The 19,949-nt window shown below is 40.8% G+C and overlaps 1 protein-coding gene across 6 annotated transcripts in view; it reads left to right on the top strand.

Annotated features, from left to right (window-relative positions):
* Positions 1 to 19,949, top strand: part of SUFU (SUFU negative regulator of hedgehog signaling) — a 119,751-nt gene that overhangs the window by 31,034 nt on the left and 68,768 nt on the right. For all 6 annotated transcript variants that reach the window (XR_012133060.1, XR_012133059.1, XM_073240500.1 and 3 more), the window contains exon 3: positions 14,051 to 14,187. Coding sequence is in view for 4 of the 6 variants with exons in the window: in XM_073240500.1 (XP_073096601.1) it covers positions 14,051 to 14,187 (137 nt within the window). In the remaining 2 variants the exon portion in view is untranslated. The remainder of the gene's footprint in view (positions 1 to 14,050; positions 14,188 to 19,949) is intronic.

Here is a 19,949-nt window from a genome sequence, read left to right as displayed (position 1 = left end):
GTATAATTATATAATGCCAAGAGTATTCACCTTGCAGCTCAGGTATGTTGCAGCATCCCAAGCTGTGGGCTTACAGTAGGCAAACACATCTTAAAAAGATAGGTGGGTGGTCACATTTGTGATGTGAGATGGGTAAGGCTTATTGCCAGCTACACTGTACTGTTGCCAAAGCACTTCCACTGAGTGTCAGAGGAACTGGAGGCTAGCAGGACTGCTTCCTCTAGGGTCAGGCAGGATATTGATGGAAAGGGCTGCTGCCTGAGCCTCTAAGCTTTCATTCTTTATTGGGTTCCTGTTGTACACCAGAATATATATTCAGAGAACTGTCACCCCCTGCCCCACATTATTTTCCACATCATTCCCACCTACTACTTGTAGGTAGCCAATCTTGCTAGTTTCTGATTCATCTTCCCTGTGTTGCTTTTTGTACAAGTGAGCAGATACATGGATATTTTCCTATCTTCCCTTCTTTTTCCTCAAAAGGTAACATACTATTATTGTACTTCTGATTTTTTTTACTGAACAGTAACTCTATTGGTTTGTAGAGCTCTGTCTCATTCTTTCTTAGAGCTACAGAGTATTCTTTAAACCATTCTCCTATGAGCAGACATTTAGGTTGTTTCCAAAATTTTGCAATTACAGATTCTTAGAAGTGGGATGGCTGGGTCAAAAGGTGAACACACATGTAATTTTGTTGGTATTGCTAACTTTCCCTCCCAAAAGGCTGTGCTAATTTGTTTTCCCTCCAGTCATGTATGAGAATGCCTCTTTCCTCAGAGCCTCACCAACAGAATGTGGCATCATACTTTTTAATTTTTGCCAATCTGATAGGTGAGAATGGTATCTCATTGTCATTTTAATTGGTATTTAAATTGCATTTCCCATATTATGAGTGAGGCTGAACATCTTGTATGCTTAAGGTATATGTATCTCTGTACATCTAAATCTGTGTCTGATTTTTTTACTCTTGGGTCTTTGTTTTTTCCCCTCAATTTTTGAAAATGACTTTATTGAAATATAATTCACATACCATACAGTTCACCCATTTAAAGTGTATCATTTAGTAGATTTTAGTATATTCACAGGGTAATGTAACCATCACCATAATCTAGTTTTAGAACTTTTTCATCACCCTAAAAAGAAACCCCATACCCATTAGCAGTCACTCCATATTTGTCCTCAGTCTCCCATCCTTAAGCAATCACTAATCTGTTTTCTGTCTCTACAGATTTTCTATTCTAGACATTTCCTGTAATAAGCATATAACTTATATATTACAAATTATTTATCATATAAATTAAATCTACAATATATGGTCTTTTGTGACTGGCTTATTTCACTTAGTGTAAGTTATATAATGTTTCAGTATTTCAGGCAGTTTCTAAACATTTAATCCTCATAACAACTCTAAAACAATTACTGTTACTGTTATTATCCCCATTTTATAAATGAGGAAACTGAGGCATGTAGAGGCTAAATATCTTGCCTGATGTTACACAGCAATAAGAAAATGAGCTTTGAAGTTTGGCAGACCTCAAGTCTGAGCTCCATCACTTGCTGTGAGACTTACAGAATATTACTTAAACTTTCATGTGTCTTTTTCGTATATGTTAGTTAAATGAGGATAACAATGGCTGAGTCCTACTGAGAAGCGACTGATAGTTACCATGGGGGAGGGGTTGGGATGGGTGTGGCGGGGAAGGGTGATAAAGGGGCACAAAAAATCTCAATCATAATGTAAGGTGGTCACGGGGACAGTAGTACAGCCTGGAGAATATAGCCAGTGATTCTGTATCATCTTCCAATGTTGACAGATAGTAACTGCACTAGTGGGGGTAAGGATTTAATAATGTGGGTAACTGCTGAACCACTATGTTATATATTTGAAACCAGTGTAAGATTGTGTATCAATGATATTTCAATAAAAAAAAGAATTAGGGAAGATCACTGGATAAAAAAAACCCAACAACTGTGGCTAAGTCCTGTTGGATAATTAAATGACATAAGGAAAGTGCTCAATCCAAGGCTTCATGCGTAGTAGGTGTTCAGTTAATCATGGTGGTTATTAATAGGTAGAGCCAGCTGAAGAACTGGCTTACTTGATGTGGTTAGCCTTGCCTCACCTAGCATTTAGGTATACCTGAGATGCCAACTTTTTTTTTTAACATAACTTTTAAAAATACAATTCACATACCATGAAATTAACCCTTTAAAGGATACAATTCAGTGGTTTTAGTATACTCACAAGGTTGTCCAACCTTCATCACTATTTAATTCCAGAACATTTCCATCACCCCAAAAAGAAACTCTGTACCCACTAACAGTCACTCTCTAGTCTCTGCTTCCCCTAAGCCCCTCACAATCACTTATCTACTTTCTGTCTCTGTGGATTTGTTTATTCTGGACATTTCATATAAATGGAATTATAAGATCTATGGCCTTTTGTATCTGGCTTCATTCACTTAGCAGGTTTTCAGGGTTCATTCATATTATACTAAATGTCATTTTATCATTCCTTTTTATTCTATTCATGAATATACTACATTTTGTTTATTCATCCACTGATGACATCAGGTTTCTTTCATTTTTTTTCAACTATTATGAATAACACTACTGTGAACACTACAAGTGTACAAGTTTTTGTGTAAACATGTTTTCAGTTCTCTCGAGTATATATATGTAGGAGTGGAACTGTTGGGTCATATGGTAACTCTGTGTTTAACTTTTTGCGGAACTGTCAACTCTTCTACAAGACAGCTCTACCATTTTACATTCCCACCAGCAATGCATGAGTGTTACAACCTCTCCACATCCTCATCAACAACTTCTTACTGTCTGTCTTTTATTTTTGCCATCCTAGAGGGTGTGAAATGGTACCTCCTTGTGATTTTGGTTTTAATTTCGCTAATAATTAATAGTGTTGAACATGAGATGCCAAGTTTTAGGTCGGCTCTTTCTGCCCACCCCAGCTATTGGGTTTCCTTCAGAAAATCTCTCCTGGGTTTCCTACTCATCTTCTGCCTGGAGATAGTGGTCATTTTGGCCTCTTGGAGGCTGACTGATAGCTTATTAGGTGCTTTGGGGCCGACCTTTGGGCAGGTTCCAGTGGTCAGGCAGCTGTGTCTAGGTTTCGAGGTACATGTTCTTCCTGTTGGCAGGCTTGATGTTACTTTTGAGGCTGGCATAGCTATTCCTAGGCTTGCCAAACTACTGGGACAAAGCCAGCCTATTCCCTGGGCACTTCAGTGAGTAGACTTGAAGTTCCTGAGCTAATTCCTCTCAAAAACCATTTAAGAGGCCATCTACTCCATCCTTCTGCCATAAGACAATTAGAACCCCTCACCCACTCCCTATCAGACTGGCGAGAATCTGTGATACATTGCTTTAAAAATCCCTGTAGGAAGAAATTCCACTGGCCCCCTTTACCAACCGCTAGTATTTTAGCAGCCTTCTGTGTTAGAAAAGTTCTTTGCTCTGACTCAGATCCCACCTTCTGCAACACATACCAGTTTCCTCTCATGCTTTCCTTTCTTGGAGGATGTGAGAGACAGATGCTCCCTAGGAGGGGCTTCATCCTCTGGTCTGACCAAACCACTTTGGCTGGAGAAGCCCTCATATGAGAAAGTCCAGACCAAGTCACGCCCCTCCAGGGGACTTGAAGATTGAATGACCTTGTCACTTGGCTATATTGCCTGAGCAGTCTGCTTGAAAAAGAGACCTTCTGACAGACTCCAGGTTATGTGTTTATCCTGAGGCTGGGCCATTCCAAACTCATGTTTCAGCGTTTAGAGGTTGCAGTCCAGGCAGCCTGGTGGGTGGTAATCAAATACAGGTGGAGACCATCTGGCCAGGCTTGTCCCTCCCAGCCAGCCAAGTGAGGGCTGGCCTGCCCACCACAGAGCTGGCTCAGAAAGCGCCCCATGTGGAGGCAGATGGTGTACATGTGCATGGGTGTGCATGCACACCCATACTTGTGTGTTCGTGTGTGGCGCCTCCTTAGAGAAGTGGTGCTGCTTAGATGCATGTGATTTCTCTCTCTTCATGAGGGTTCTCCCTGTTGCACAGTCTGAGGAATGGGTTTCTTTTAGACTGTTTCTCAAGTTTTTGTGGTTTGAAATCATGTATTTTTCTTGGCCCAAGACGAAAGCCCTGGAGTAATGGTCTAATAGACTTTACAAAGCCACCTCTAATTGGTGGCTTCTTAAAATCTTCACTTTGGCCTAGTGACCCATCTCCTTTTGTAGGGTTTTGACTGAGTCAGTCTTGCATAACCCCAGGTTCTCACACTCCTTTCAAGCCTGAAGCCCCATGGAGGTGGCTCTTCCAGCCTCACCTTGTTTAGCTGTATAGAATTGCCCCCGAAACAGGGCAGTTCAGCAAGAAAAGAAAATAGTATACACTCATCCCATCAGGCCTCTTTTTCTAGCCTGGTCTCTAGAATTGTAGGTGTGTACCCTCAAAATGGATCCTGTTTCCTACATTGCTAGATGCCCAGAGGAGAGGCAAACTGTGGACACCTCCTTTAAATATAACTGGGTATGACTGTGATGACTGTAAGGATGGATTCTTTTCAGTTCTTTTGAGAACTTAGCTTATTAGAGGTCATCTCCCCACTGTAGCAAACATAGGAGGGCTGAGCTCACCCAGGCATATAAGCAAGGCTAGCACTGGTGTCAGAGCTTCTGAGGCTTTGGAAAGCCTTTCTGTCCAGTTCCTGGCCTGGCCTCTTGGGGTGATGATGATGATGAAGGAAAGACGCCATGTGGAATTCCAGGGTTAGGCACTGACTGCTTCACCATTCCTTCAGAATTCGCCCCTCTGACCGCCTGTTCCCAAAGCTTGGCTGGAAAAGAGGTGTCAGCTCTCATCTTAGTTTATGGTTTTTATTTGTGTGCTGGGGAGTTTAACATGTGTATAATCATTGTGGCTCATGTTTGTATGAGATATAATTACTGAAAATTGTATCATGAACATATTTTAACTTTTTTTTTTATGGGTGAAATAATGATATTAAGTGATATTTTTAATGACGAAAAAGAGGTTAAAATTCTGGTGAATTTTTAATAGGGATAGTGCCTCTTAGAAAAGAAACGATTGCTTCTGGCATAAAAGTTTGTCTGTTATAATATAAAAAGCCAAGATTCCCAGTAGTTTCACAAATGGAACATTAGCTGTATTAAAAGGGGGAATTGAAACCTTGAGAGTTACAAATGAAAAGGACCTCCTGGAGGGATGTGTGGGAATCACTGTCAGAAACCAGGGTACAACCCACCACTTGGATTTACAGTTCACTTCCTTGGGGAGGCCTAGCCCAGGTGAGATGCCCCTGCTGTTCCCTTCCTGTGTTTTCCCTACAATAATAATCATACATGTTGGCATCGCTTGTTTAAACTCCATCTTGTGTGGTAGGTTATAAGTGCTGTAGGATTCTGGCTCTCAGGGCATCACTTGATCTTTGTGATGAGTCAAGTGCCTGGCACATGGTAGGTAGTCCACAAACATGCTGAGTGAAAGAATGCAAGAATGAATCAAGTAATGAACATGGAATTAAGAGGTAATTTCATCATACACTGTTCTGTATTGTTCTCTAATATTAATAAGGGTTAATCCTATCTTCCTGTTGATGTTGTGAATTACATTAAGATGCAGCAAGAATTCTGCATCATATGTCCATCACTGCCCCTAAGAGGCATCGGGTTACAGGCATAGTCAAAAGATCTTTCTGAGCCCTTTGCTAACAATTCTTTTTACCTTCTACTCTCATTTTCTATTTATTTTATTATTTATTTATTATTTTTTTTGAGAAGGCATCTCTCATATTTATTGATCAAATGGTTGTTAAAAACAATAAAATTCAGTATAGTGGGGTCAATGCTCAATGTACAATCATTAATCCATCTCACGCCTAATTCTCGTCAGTCTCCAATCTTCTGAAGCATAACGAACAAGTTCTTACATGGTGAACGAATTCTTACACAGTGAATAAATTCTTACATGGTGAACAGTACAAGGGCATTCATCACAGAAACTTTTGGTTTTGATCACGCATTATGACCTATAAACAATCAGGTCAAATATGAATATTCGTTTGATTTTTGTACTTGATTTATATGTTGATCCCACATTTCTCCCTTTATTATTATTATTTTTATTTTTAATAAAATGCTGAAGTGGTAGGTAGATACAAGATAAAGGTAGAAAACATAGTTTAGTGCTGTAAGAGGGCAAATGTAAATGATCAGATGATCAGGTGTGTGCCTATGGACTAAGTATTAATCCAAGCTAGACAAGGGCAGCAAAACATCCACGGATGCAGAAGATTTCTCTCAAAGCAGGGGGGATGAGGTTCTGAGCCTCACCTCTGTTGATCCCCAAATTCTCACCTGATGGCCCCCCTGCGACTGTGCCTATCTTAGGTTGTTCCTCCCTTGAGGAATCTTACCTGTCTCTGGCTAACCAGTCATCTTCCGGGGCCATACAGGGAAATGTAAAGTTGGTAAGTGAGAGAGAAGCCATATTGTTTGCAATGGTTAGCTTTTTACTTCTTTGCAGATTTATGCCCTGTGGCTTCTATGCCCAGCACTTGTCTCGAGGTATCTTTACCACCTGGAGGAATTATGATACTCGGTAAATTCGATATGAGGCACGAATTCTATTTAAGGGTTGTAATTAGGAAGGAAGAAGAAAAGCTATAGAGGTAGCATATGGAAGGAAACATCGGAGGATTGATTACTTCTTTGACATATCTTCTTGTAGAGTACCTTAAGTATGTATAGGTTTTAAACTACTAACTAATTTGCACACACATATTAACATAATAGGAATACGGTGACATAAACAAAGCAAATCTATAATTACCATCCATCTCCAGTGAAGCCAAGAAAACCATTTAGGCACCCTAGGCATTTGTGAAAATTTGTCTATGATATTATGGATATTGTCCAACTGTACTTGAACAGTCTGAGAGAAATCAGACAAATTAAAGCAGCCCATTTCTGGGATCTGTTCACATCCCATATGTTCTTTTAACCATAGATAGTCTATAGTCATAAGATTTTGGAGTGCTACAACTTGCACCCCTCCCAACTCCTGGTTGAGTTCCAACAGTACAGATCCGGTCAAATTCGTTGTCTCACTGTATGCACATGCCAGCCTAGACATCTCCCTCCTCATTCCTATGGCAAGTCCAGGAGACGGTGGGCTGGATGCAGCCATAACCGCACCATCGTCCGGATCCCTGTGGAGGCTTTCTGATGATCATCCCCCGGCACAAGTCCTCCAGAGAGTGCTGATGCCGGAAGCTCCTCCTCATATTATATCTTAGTTCATTTTCTGGGTATCCAAGCTAGGCCTTGATCTTCTGCATAGAAACAAACAGACCCTTTGCCCACACTTTGACATGCCCTCTATACCGCTGTGCAGCACTCATTGGAGGTCAGCACACAGTAACTGCTTTTTTTTTTTTTTTTTTTTTATTAAGAGAAAGGAATATTATCAGAAAAGAGTACCTCCATAGCTGATCATCTGACACCCTTTAAGTGATCAACATTAAGGATATTTAAAGCATGCGTTGATCTTTGATTTACCAATAGTTTTATCCTGTTAAGGAGTAATCCCCCTTTTCTTTCTTTCTTTCTTTTTTTTTTTTAATTTTTGATCTACACTTACATGAAGAATACTATGTTTACTATACTCTCCCCTATATCAGGTCCCCCCTAACAACCACATTACGGTTACTGTCCATCAGCTTAGCAAAATGTTGTAGAGTCACTACTTGTCCTCTCTGTGTTGTGCAGCCCACCCTCCCCTTTCTCCCTCCCCCCATGCATGCTAATCTTAATACCCCCCTTCTTCTCCCCCCCCTTATCCCTCCCTGCCCACCCATCCTCCCCAGTTCCTTTCCCTTTGGTACCTGTTAGTCCATTTTGGGGTTCTGTAATTCCACTGCTGTTTTGTTCCTTCAGTTTTTCCTTTGTTCCTATACTCCTCAGATGAGTGAAATCATTTGCTCTTTTTCTTTCTCCGCTTGGCTTATTTCACTGAGCATAATACTCTCCAGCTCCATCCATGTTGCTGCAAATGGTTGGATTTTTCCACTTCTTGTGGCTGAATAGTATTCCATTGTGTATATGTACCACATCTTCTTTATCCATTCATCTACCGATGGACATTTAGGTTGCTTCCAATTCTTGGCTATTGTAAATAGTGCTGTGATAAACATAGGGGTGCATCTGTCTTTCTCAAACTTGATTGCTGCGTTCTTAGGGTAAATTCCTAGGAGTGGAATTCCTGGGTCAAATGGTAGGTCTGTTTTGAGCATTTTGATGCACCTCCATACTGCTTTCCACAATGGTTGAACTAATTTACATTCCCACCAGCAGTGTAGGAGGGTTCCCCTTTCTCCACAGCCTCGCCAACATTTGTTGTTGTTTGTCTTTTGGATGGCAGCTATCCTTACTGGTGTGAGGTGATACCTCATTGTAGTTTTAATTTGCATTTCTCTGATAATTAGCGATGTGGAGCATCTTTTCATGTGTCTCTTGGCCGTCTGTATTTCTTTTTAGAGAACTGTCTGTTCAGTTCCTCTGCCCATTTTTTAATTGGGTTATTTCTTTTTTGTTTGTTGAGGCATGTGAGCTCTTTATATATTCTGGACGTCAAGCCTTTATCGGATCTGTCATTTTCAAATATATTCTCCCATACTGTAGGGTTCCTTTTTGTTCTATTGATGGTGTCTTTCGCAGTACAGAAGCTTTTCAGCTTAATGTAGTCCCACTTGCTCATTTTTGCTGTTGTTTTCCTTGCCCAGGGAGATATGTTCAAGAAGAGGTCACTCATGTTTATGTCTAAGAGGTTTTTGCCTATGTTTTTTTCCAAGAGTTTAATGGTTTCATGACTTACATTCAGGTCTTTGATCCATTTTGAGTTTACCTTTGTATATGGGGTTAGACAATGGTCCAGTTTCATTCTCCTACATGTAGCTGTCCAGTTTTGCCAGCACCATCTGTTGAAGAGACTGTCATTTTGCCATAGTATGTCCATGGCTCCTTTATCAAATATTAATTGACCATATATGTTTGGGTTAATTTCTGGAGTCTCTAATCTGTTCCACTGGTCTGTGGCTCTGTTCTTGTGCCAGTACCAAATTGTCTTGATTACTATGGCTTTGTAGTAGAGCTTGAAGTTGGGGAGTGAGATCCCCCCTACTTTATTCTTCTTTTTCAGGATTGCTTTGGCTATTCGGGGTCTTTGGTGTTTCCATATGAATTTTTGAATTATTTGTTCCAATTCAGTGAAGAATGTTGCTGGTAATTTGAGAGGGATTGCATCAAATCTGTATATTGCTTTGGGCAGGATGGCCATTTTGACGATATTAATTCTTCCTAGCCATGAGCATGGGATTAGTTTCCATTTATTAGTGTCCCCTTTAATTTCTCTTAAGAGTGACTTGTAGTTTTCAGAGTATAAGTCTTTCACTTCTTTGGTTAGGTTTATTCCTAGGTATTTTATTCTTTTTGATGCAATGGTGAATGGAATTGTTTTCCTGATTTCTCTTTCTATTGATTCATTGTTAGTGTATAGGAAAGCTACAGATTTCTGTGTGTTAATTTTGTATCCTGCAACTTTGCTGTATTCCGTTATCAGTTCTAGTAGTTTTGGAGTGGAGTCTTTAGGGTTTTTTATGTACAGTATCATATCATCTGCAAATAGTGACAGTTTAACTTCTTTACCAATCTGGATTCCTTGTATTTCTTTGTTTTGTCTGATTGCCGTGGCTAGGACCTCCAGTACTATGTTAAATAACAGTGGGGAGAGTGGGCATCCCTGTCTGGTTCCCGATCTCAGAGGAAATGCTTTCAGCTTCTCGCTGTTCAGTATAATGCTGGCTGTGGGTTTATCATATATGGCCTTTATTAGGTTGAGGTACTTGCCCTCTATTCCCATTTTGCTGAGAGTTTTTATCATGAATGGATGTTGAATTTTGTCAAATGCTTTTTCAGCATCTATGGAGATGATCATGTGGTTTTTGTCTTTCTTTTTGTTGATGTGGTGGATGATGTTGATGGATTTTCGAATGTTGTACCATCCTTGCATCCCTGGGATGAATCCCACTTGGTCATGGTGTATGAACCTTTTGATACACTGTTGAATTCTGTTTGCTAATATTTTATTGAGTATTTTTGCATCTACATTCATCAGGGATATTGGTCTGTAATTTTCTTTTTTGGTGGGGTCTTTGCCTGGTTTTGGTATTAGGGTGATGTTGGCTTCGTAGAATGAGTTTGGGAGTATTCCCTCTTCTTCTATTTTTTGGAACACTTTAAGGAGAATGGGTATTATGTCTTCTCTGTGTGTCTGATAAAATTCCGAGGTAAATCCGTCCGGCCCCGGGGTTTTGTTCTTGGGTAGTTTTTTGATTACCGTTTCAATTTCTTTGCTTCTAATTTGTTTGTTTAACTTTTGTGTTTCTTCCTTGGTCAGTCTTGGGAGGTTGTATTTTTCTAGGAAGTTGTCCATTTCTTCTAGGTTTTCCAGCTTGTTGGCATATAGGTTTGCATAGTAGTCTTTAATAATTCTTTGTATTTCTGTGGAGTCTGTCGTGATTTTTCCATTCTCATTTCTGATTATGTTGATTTGTGTTGATTCTCTTTTTCTCTTAATAAGTTGGGCTAGAGGCTTATCTATTTTGTTTATTTTCTCGAAGAACCGGCTCTTGGTTTCGTTGATTTTTGCTATTGTTTTATTCTTCTCGATTTTGTTTATTTCTTCTCTGATCTTTATTATGTCCCTCCTTCTGCTGACTTTAGGCCTCATTTGTTCTTCTTTTTCCAGTTTTGATAATTGTGATGTTAGACTATTCATTTGGGATTGTTCTTCCTTCTTCAAGTGTGCCTGGATTGCTGTATACTTTCCTCTTAAGACTGCTTTCACTGCGTCCCACAGAAGTTGGGGCTTAGTGTTGTTGTTGTCATTTGTTTCTATATATTCCTTGATCTCTATTTTGATTTGTTCATTGATCCATTGATTATTTAGTAGCATGTTGTTAAGCCTCCATGTGTTTGTGAGCCTTTTTTTTTTATTTGTAGAATTTATTTCTACTTTTATACCTTTGTGGTCTGAAAAATTGGTTGGTAGAATTTCAGTATTTTGGAGTTTACTGAGGCTCTTTTTGTGAGCTAGTATGTGGTCTATTCTGGAGAATGTTCCATGTGCACTTGAGAAGAATGTATATCCTGTTGCTTTTGGATGTAGAGTTCTATAGATGTCTATTAGGTCCATCTGTTCTAGTGTGTTGTTCAGTGCCTGTGTGTCCTTACTTATTTTCTGCGCAGTGGATCTATCCTTTGGGGTGAGTGGTGTGTTGAAGTCTCCTAGAATGAATGCATTGCAGTCTATTTCCCTCTTTAGTGCTGTTAGTATTTGCTTCACATATGCTGGTGCTCCTGTATTGGGTGCATATATATTTAGAATGGTTATATCCTCTTGTTGGACTGAGCCCTTTATCATTATGTAGTATCCTTCTTTATCTCTTGTTACTTTCTTTGTTTGAAGTCTATTTTGTCTGATATTAGTACTGCAACCCCTGCTTTCTTCTCACTGTTGTTTGCCTGAAATATCTTTTTCCATCCCTTGACTTTTAGTCTGTGCATGTCTTAGTCTCTTGTTAAGCAGCATATAGATGGGTCTTGCTTTTCTATCCATTCTATTACTCTGTGTCTTTTGATTGGTGCATTAAGTCCATTTACATTTAGGGTGACTATTGAGAGATATGTACTTATTGCCATTGCAGGCTTTAGATTCGTGGTTACCAAAGGTTCAAGGTTAGCTTCTTTAGTATCTTACTGCCTAACTTAGCTCGCTTATTGAGCTGTTATATACACTGTCTGGAGATTCTTTTCTTCTCTCCCTTCTTATTCCTCCTCCTCCATTCTTCATATGTTGTGTGTTTTGTTCTGTGCTCTTTTTAGGGGTGCTCCCTTCTAGAGCAGTCCCTGTAGGATGCCCTGTAGAGGTGGTTTGTGGGAAGCAAATTCCCTCAGCTTTTGCTTGTCTGGGAATTGTTTAATCCCGCCATCATATTTAAATGATAGTCGTGCTGGATACATTATCCTTGGTTCAAGGCCCTTCTGTTTCATTGCATTAAGTATATCATCTATTCTCTTCTGGCCTGTAGGGTTTCTGTCGAGAAGTCTGATGTTAGCCTGATGGGTTTTCCTTTATAGGTGACCTTTTTCTCTCTAGCTGCCTTTAAAACTCTTTCCTTGTCCTTGATCCTTGCCATTTTAATTACTATGTGTCTTGGTGTTGTCCTCCTTGGATCCTTTCTGTTGGGGGTTCTGTGTAATTCCATGGTCTGTTCGATTATTTCCTCCCCCAGTTTGGGGAAGTTTTCAGCAATTATTTCTTCAAAGAGACTTTCTATCCCTTTTCCTCTTTCTTCTTCTTCTTGTATCCCTATAATACGAATATTATTCCTTTTGGCTTGGTCACATAGTTCTCTTAGTGTTGTTTCATTCCTGGAGATCCTTTTGTCTCTCTCTATGTTGGCTTCTATATGTTCCTGCTCTCTGGCTTCTATTCCTTCAATGGCCTCTTGTATCTTATCCATTCTGCTTATAAATCCTTCCAGGGATTGTTTCACTTCTGTGATCTCCTTCCTGACATCTGTGATCTCCCTCCAGACTTCATCCCACTGCTCTTGCATTTTTCTCTGCATCTCATCCCATTGCTCTTGCATTTTTCTCTGCATCTCTGTCAGCATGTTCATGATTTTTATTTTGAATTCTTTTTCAGGAGGACTGGTTAGGTCTGTCTCCTTCTCAGGTGTTGTCTCTGTGATCTTTGTCTGCCTGTAGTTTTGCCTTTTCATGGTGATAGAGATAGTTTGCAGAGCTGGTACAAGTGACCACTGGAAAAGCTTCCCTTCTTGTTGATTTGTGGCCTTCCTCTCCCCCTTCGCAAGGCTATGGGTTCTTGCAGGTGTTGATGTGGTCTGGGTGTTGTCCTGTATCCTGTGGTCTCTATTTTAGGAAGATTTTTCTTTGTTATATTTTCATAGCTCTATGTGTTTTTGGGAGGAGATTTCCACTGCTCTACTCATGCCGCCATCCTGGCTCCATATATTAACTTTTAACCTCTCCCTTGCTGGCAAGCCTCCCGAGCTCTCAGGGACACCCCCACCCTGTGCTTCCCTCATGAGAAGTCATCCCCCCACCAGGCCTTTCTTTCTAATCCACATCATTTCCCTCTCTGGAAGAAGTCCATTTCAGGGACTTCCCTGGAGACTCGAGGCTCCTGAGTATTTCTTAGTAGACAAGGAGGCAGGTATTCCTTCATTGTCTCATTGTCACTGTGATGCCTGTGGCCACAGAGGCAGTAACCCTCATCATTCTGGGGCACCTGAGGACGGGATGGGAGGGCAAACCATGCTTCCCCAGTTTCCATGGGGTGCCAGGTTTCAGGAAGAGCATGTGCTGATTGGTGAGCGCATGTTAGGTGCTGATTTTCAGGAAGAAAAAGGGCATCCCCGTATTTGAAATTTGCCTTGGGACCTGCCCCCAAATATTGAGTTTGGAGGCTGAGGATTTTCCCCTTGTGGGGCAGAGTGGAGGTGGGAGGAGAGAACGGGTCTCATCCTCACAGAGCATACAGCAGGATGTGCATTCTTAGCAAGCTAAGTAAGTGTTTATTAACAACTGGAAGGAATAAGGAGCATGAATAAGGAAGCTTTTCAGTAACTGAGCCTTAATCACACAGAAAGGAGTGTTCCAGAGCCATAAAATGTGGAACCTGTAATCCAGAGTGCCAGCAGGGGAATTGGGTTGGCTGGACCAAGGTCGTACACGTGTGCTGGAGCTGCAGGAGGGCGAGGTTCCTTGTAGGCTATCGTGGTCTTTCCTCTCCTCAAGGCTCATATCCTGGGAGATGCCTCCGACTAAGGGGTTTGGATGCTGAGGCCACCAAAAATAAGGGAGAACTTTAATTGGACTTTTAAAACTGTTTTTCTAAAGTAGTTGAACTAAAAACATTTGCTTTTTATTCCTTTCAGATTTACAGGAACAGATGGACCCAGTGGTTTTGGCTTTGAGTTGACATTTCGTCTGAAGAGAGAAACAGGGGAGTCAGCCCCACCAACATGGCCAGCAGAGCTAATGCAGGGCTTGGCCAGATATGTGTTCCAGTCAGGTAAGAGCCCTAACAGCTGGGGCGGTGGTCCTTTTGCCATGAGCTTGGTTGGCTCTGGAAACTTGCAGGTTTATTTTGATGTCAGTGGAGTGACTTTCCTGGAAGGACTATGCTCCATTTATACCATGAGGCTGGCTTCTTTTGCCTGGTATTCCCTGGGTGGAAAGCTACCTAGGCCATGGGAGAGAAGGATGTGTCACTATGGCCTCCAGCAGAAAATGGGAGTTTCTGCCACTGTTCTGACACCCTGAGCCTTTGTTACACTCTGCCAGCCATATTTCTGATTCCCAGTGAGTCAGAGGCCACCTCAGCACGGACCTGACCAGCTCTTTCTCTGCCTGTCTCACTTCCCATAATTATCATGGTCTTGCCCCTTGTTGCCAGTGGCTTAACCGTTTCTGTTTCTGGGGTCACAAGCACACATGTTAATTGTGGATAAGGCGGGTTAACAATAGAGGATAGGGCAGAGAGAGAGAAAGAATTGCCAGGAGCTTGCTGGCACAGTGTGCAGGGGAAGCTGGAATTAGGCAGGACCTTGACAGTTAGAAATATTTGATTCAAATGATTCAAATGGCCTTCAGTGGTGGTCTTGTGTCCCTAGTTCCCCTCTGGAGACTGCTAACATGGCACCTGAAGTGGGGACTTGTGTTAGAGGCCTTGGTCTCCCACTCTTAGCTCAGCCTGCTTGTGGTCCTCCAGTGGGATGAAATGTTAAAGTGAAGCTTACTGTCTTTTATGGAGGGTTTCATATCATCTGAATGTTTCTGTGTGGCTAATAAATTGCTTTGAAGTCTTTCCCATATGACCTCAGATTTTGTTTCTTTGGTTTGCTAGGTAGCTTTTCAATGAAAGCCAAGACACTTTTATGCAACTCTTTTGCTCTTTGACTGACAGATAAGAGTAGAGCAGCATCTAGGCCAGGATCCCTCAAAATGTGGCCCTTGGACCCCCTGCATCAGAAGCACCTGGAGGCCTCACTGTAAACATGCATTCCTGGGCCAACAGGGGACCTCTGACTCATAATCTTTGGGAGCAGTGTTCTCAGATGCTTCTGGTAGAGCCTAAATTTGGAGAACCATAGATCTGATAGCTTAACTAATGAGTACCCTGATATTTTTTTTCAGCCTTGAGTAGATTATAGATTGGGAGTGAAGTAGATCCTCTAGGTTGAACTCCTCTCTCTTCATTCCAGACTCCTGGGAGTCAGTTGTTGGCAGGGTAGCTGCCAAATAATGGGACTGATTCTTAACTACCATTTACCAATGTGTGTCCTATTCAGCATAGTCCCCTTTTGGAGCTACAGTGGGTCTTCTCCAAGCAAGGGTTCCCAAACCTGGCTGCTCATGAGATCCCTTGGGGAGCTTGTCAGCACACTGATTCCCAGACACCCTACAGGGCTATGCTTCAGTTGGTCAGAGGGGAGACTCAGGCATCTGTTTCTTTTTTTTATAGAAGTATCATTAATATACAATCTTATATTTGTTTTAAGTATACAACACAGTAGTTCCACAGTGACCCATATTATTAAATCTTCACCCCGACTAGTGCAGTTATTATCTGTCAATATAGGAAGATGATACAGAATCATTGGCTATATTCTCCAAGACAGCTGTTTCTTAACCAGCTTCCCAGGAGATTCTAATGCAGCTGGTCTGGGGATGGGTGTTTGGGTTTCTAAAGGACTGCTGACCAGGAAGAGGTAAACCTCACAGGAGCAGAGGAAGCAGGCTGCCTGAAGCAGCTGGTCCACTGTCCTAGTGTGGTTTGCAAAATCTTTTAAAATTGTGTCAGTAGTCTATTGCCTAAACCCTTTGCATTCACGTTCTCCCTTCTTGGAATGCCTGCAGCAAACTCCAATTTAGAACTGTCGTTGGCAAAAGAGACTTTTCTTGATGTGGAATTTGATTGCCATTAGAAAGGGGGCCCTTAAGACTTGGCAACCTCTTGCTTGTGTAGACAGGTTACTTCCTGCCCACTGCTTAAGCCAGTGCATTTATATGTTTGTTGCCACTTAACATACCTGCTCAGGTGGATAAAGATCAGAGAAATCTAAAACAGGTGTTATGAATCACTGTCAGGTAGAATCAAGTAGATGGACTTCTGAAGTAATTCTGATATTATAGTTCTGAAAGTGCAAGTGAGTGGAAAATATAGGATTTGATTTGCAAGGGTTCATTTCATCTGTACAGAAACATAATGACCATTTTGCAATACTAAAGTGATCATTGGTTCAGGCAGATTATCAACTAAATACTAAAACCACTGGACAAAAAGAATTTTTGGGAAAAAGATAATTGTAAGGATTCAAAGAATTCCTCCACAGATTACTTACTACAAAGAGAAAAAGAATACCTTCATACTGAAAAGATTTGGATAGGTATCACCATAGCCAAATGATCAAACAAAGCAACACCAATAATGGAACAAAGTATTATTATGTACCTCCTTGTGTGTTGCAATGTGAAGTAGAAGACATCAACTATGTAGCACTTTTCTAGAAATGATTCACCTGAATTGATTCATGAGCAGTCAGACAGATTGTGGGACAGTTTACAAACAACTGCCTGGACTCTTCAAAAATGTCAACACTGTGAAGGACATAAAAAGGCCAGAGGGTGGGTGGTGGTCCTAGATTAAAGGAAACTTGACAGTTTAAATGCACTTGTGATCCTTGATTGTATCCTGAATTGGGAAAAATAGGTCCTTTTTAGGGCAATTGGAAAATATAAATTGTGTATTAAATAATAGTATTTTACAATGGAATTCCTTGGGTGTGATATATTATATAGGATAATGTCCTTGTCATCATGGGAGATAAAAGCTGAAGTATTTATGAATAAACGACATGATGTCTACAACTTAATTTTCAAATGATTTGGCAAAAAACTTATGTGTGGAAAGAGAAAAGAAAAAGCATATGTGGCAATATGTTTACAACTGGCAAATCTAGGTGAAGAGTATATGGGTATTCATTGTACTGTCCTTCCAACTTTTCTATGAGATTGAAAATTTTCAAAATAAAAAGTTGCAACTGTTTCTTGAGTGTACGTTGACTGGCATATGTGTTCAAGAGTCTACATGTTTGATTTTTCCCAGATTTTCTATAATATTGTACTAATTAAATATAAAAAACAAATCTACTTTAAATTCTTTTTAGAACATGGCAGGGAATAATAAATTATTTAAACAATAGGAAAATGATAAAAAGTGTATGGCAACTGATGTAAGATAAGAGACCATGGCTATGGGCCTAAGTAGTGAAGACCAGAGCTAACACTGAGTAGTGTGTTCTCTGTGCTATGCACAATTATAAGTACTCATTTATCATGCAGTAAAGCCCTGTAAATTGGGCACTGTGTTACATAGTAGCTTTACAGTTGCAGAAAGCAAGACAATGTAGAAAGGTGAAGTAGCATGTTCAAGATACCACACATCTAGTCAGTGCAAAGGCACAATTTGAACCTAGACAGTGTAGCTTTTATTTCACTCTCTCAACCATGATGCCATGTTGCCTAATATCTGGGCTGTTGGATGTCTCAGTTGGACAGTGAAATTTCAGAATCATCCACATGGGTGATTGTACTGTTCAGGGGCCTCTGAGCTCCATGATGCCTTGCTTGGGCATTTTGGAACATTTAGAAAATAGAGGGAGGTAAAAGCCATTCATAATATTACCAAAATCCTCTTAAATCCATTCTTCCATCCTTTAACTATTTGTTCATGAAAATATGTGTATAAAAAATGTAGCTTGATGAGTATTTACAAACAAAACACACCCATATAACCAGCACCTGAATCAAGAAACAGGCTAGTTCTCCAGAAACCTCTCATGCTTCCTTTTAGTCACCATCTCCTCCCCATTTTTTCCTATTTTACTGCACAGTACAGGTCTTCAGCACCATGTGCCTGAACTTGTTGGTAATAGGCTGAGCCATTCCAGTCCTCTCCCATCTGTTCAAGACGGGTGTTCTCCCATCTGTACTGTTCACCGTCCAGCATGTGACTGCCAGATCAAAGGGGCAACATAGTGTGATGGTTCAGAGCGTGGCCCCTGGACTGCCTGCATTCTTATCTCACTTCTGCCCATTACTGCCTCCTGATCTTGGGCAACATAACCCATTTACTCATCTAGAACTATAAAGCAGAGATAATAATAGTAACTATGCATGAAGTTATTAAAAGGATGAGATGAGTTAATACCTATAAAGCATTTAGAAGAGTGCCTGGCTGTAGTTAAAACTTTACATAGAGTGAGAAGGTGGGGTACCTTGTTCTTTTTTTGCAGGGACAACAAAGACCCCATTTAACAGCAAAACCCTGTTAGGAAGGAAATACCTTGCTTGTTCCTGAATCACATGCCTCTCTCAGCTGATATGATATTGATGCTGTTATCAAACTAGTAATAGTAATATAAATAAAATTACATTGTTTTGTTCATCACATTATACAAATAGAAATCAAATTCAGTTCAACCGTGGCTCCTGGATTTATGTATTTAACAGTCTTACACAAATCAAATCATATTATAAGTGTAATAGAGAGCCCATGTAGTTTAGTGGGACCTTGTAGTAAATAATGCTATAATGTGAAGAATCTTTATAGTGTAAATAATTGCCTCTTATTTTAACTATTTTGTACGACTGAGTTTTGGCTTTTCAGGTTTTTTCAGAGCAGGCCACCCTCTGCTGATGCTGCAGAGAATCTCCCTTGTGACATGTAGGCATTGCTCTGCCTCCTGAGAAGTACACTCTCTAAGGGTTACACATAATGCTGTTATACAGAACATCTAGATATATCTATGTATGTAACTAGCAGCATAATCTTGTTTGATGGTCATGCCTCACGTCCGCCTTAAACTCAGTGACTATGTGAAGCACCCTGCCTATTTGCATGTGAGAACATGCTGAGCAGTGTCATCAAGTACGTGGAATGCTGAGACCTGCTTGTCCAGGTCTAAACAGCTTCCCAACTCTACTAGCCAGGCTTGGATATAATAACATCAGGGCAGTGGTGGGCAAGAGGAAGAGGGGAGACGAGACTCTGGGGGGTGTGGTGGAGGGTGGTGATGTTCACGCCCAGGCTTGGGGCTGTGTGAGGCTGCCTCTGAAGCCTGATTTGGAGAATGACTTAGAAGGGTCCTGTAACTTAGTCCCGAGCTGTCTGAGGACAGTTACCTTTGGTCAGTGTGCTCAGTGGGAAGCTGAGCTGTAAAGAAAAGGAAGTAGAAATGAGAGAGGCCTGGGAAAGAATGTCCAGAGAAGGTGAAGGATTCAAAATTCGGAGTTGGAGCAGGTTATTTACTTGAGCTGGAACTCTTCTAGTTGTAAGAAAATGATAGAACAACCTTTAGCAATAACAGACTTTATTGGGCTCAGGTAACTGGGCTATCCAGGGTTTAAGGCATGGCTTATCTGTGTGTTCTAACAGTGTCCTCAGGGTTCTGACTCACGTGTTGGTCTTGTATTGCCAACTGACTTCTCTCCGCGTGCCAGGAAAGACGAGCACCATCAGTCAGAGTTTCTAGTTCTCTCATTTTGTAATGCCTGCACGCAGGAGGCTTTTTTTTTACCTATTCCTACATCAATCCTGGGGAAGGACTAAGGTTAGGTCTGCCTGGGTCATGTGACCCACCCAGGTTGTTGTTGATCCAGATGGAGCATCAGGATTTGTGTTTGAATTCTTTTCCCTCCTCACTTTCAGCCACATGGAATGGGAGAGAAGTCCTCTGAAGTAAAAGGTAACTACAGGAAAAAAAGAATACA

The sequence above is a fragment of the Manis javanica genome, chromosome 7 (genome assembly GCF_040802235.1).
Source record: "Manis javanica isolate MJ-LG chromosome 7, MJ_LKY, whole genome shotgun sequence".
Classification (NCBI taxonomy): Eukaryota; Metazoa; Chordata; class Mammalia; order Pholidota; family Manidae; genus Manis; species Manis javanica.
Note: the sequence above shows the minus strand (reverse complement) of the source record. Positions and strands in the feature narration are given on the sequence as shown.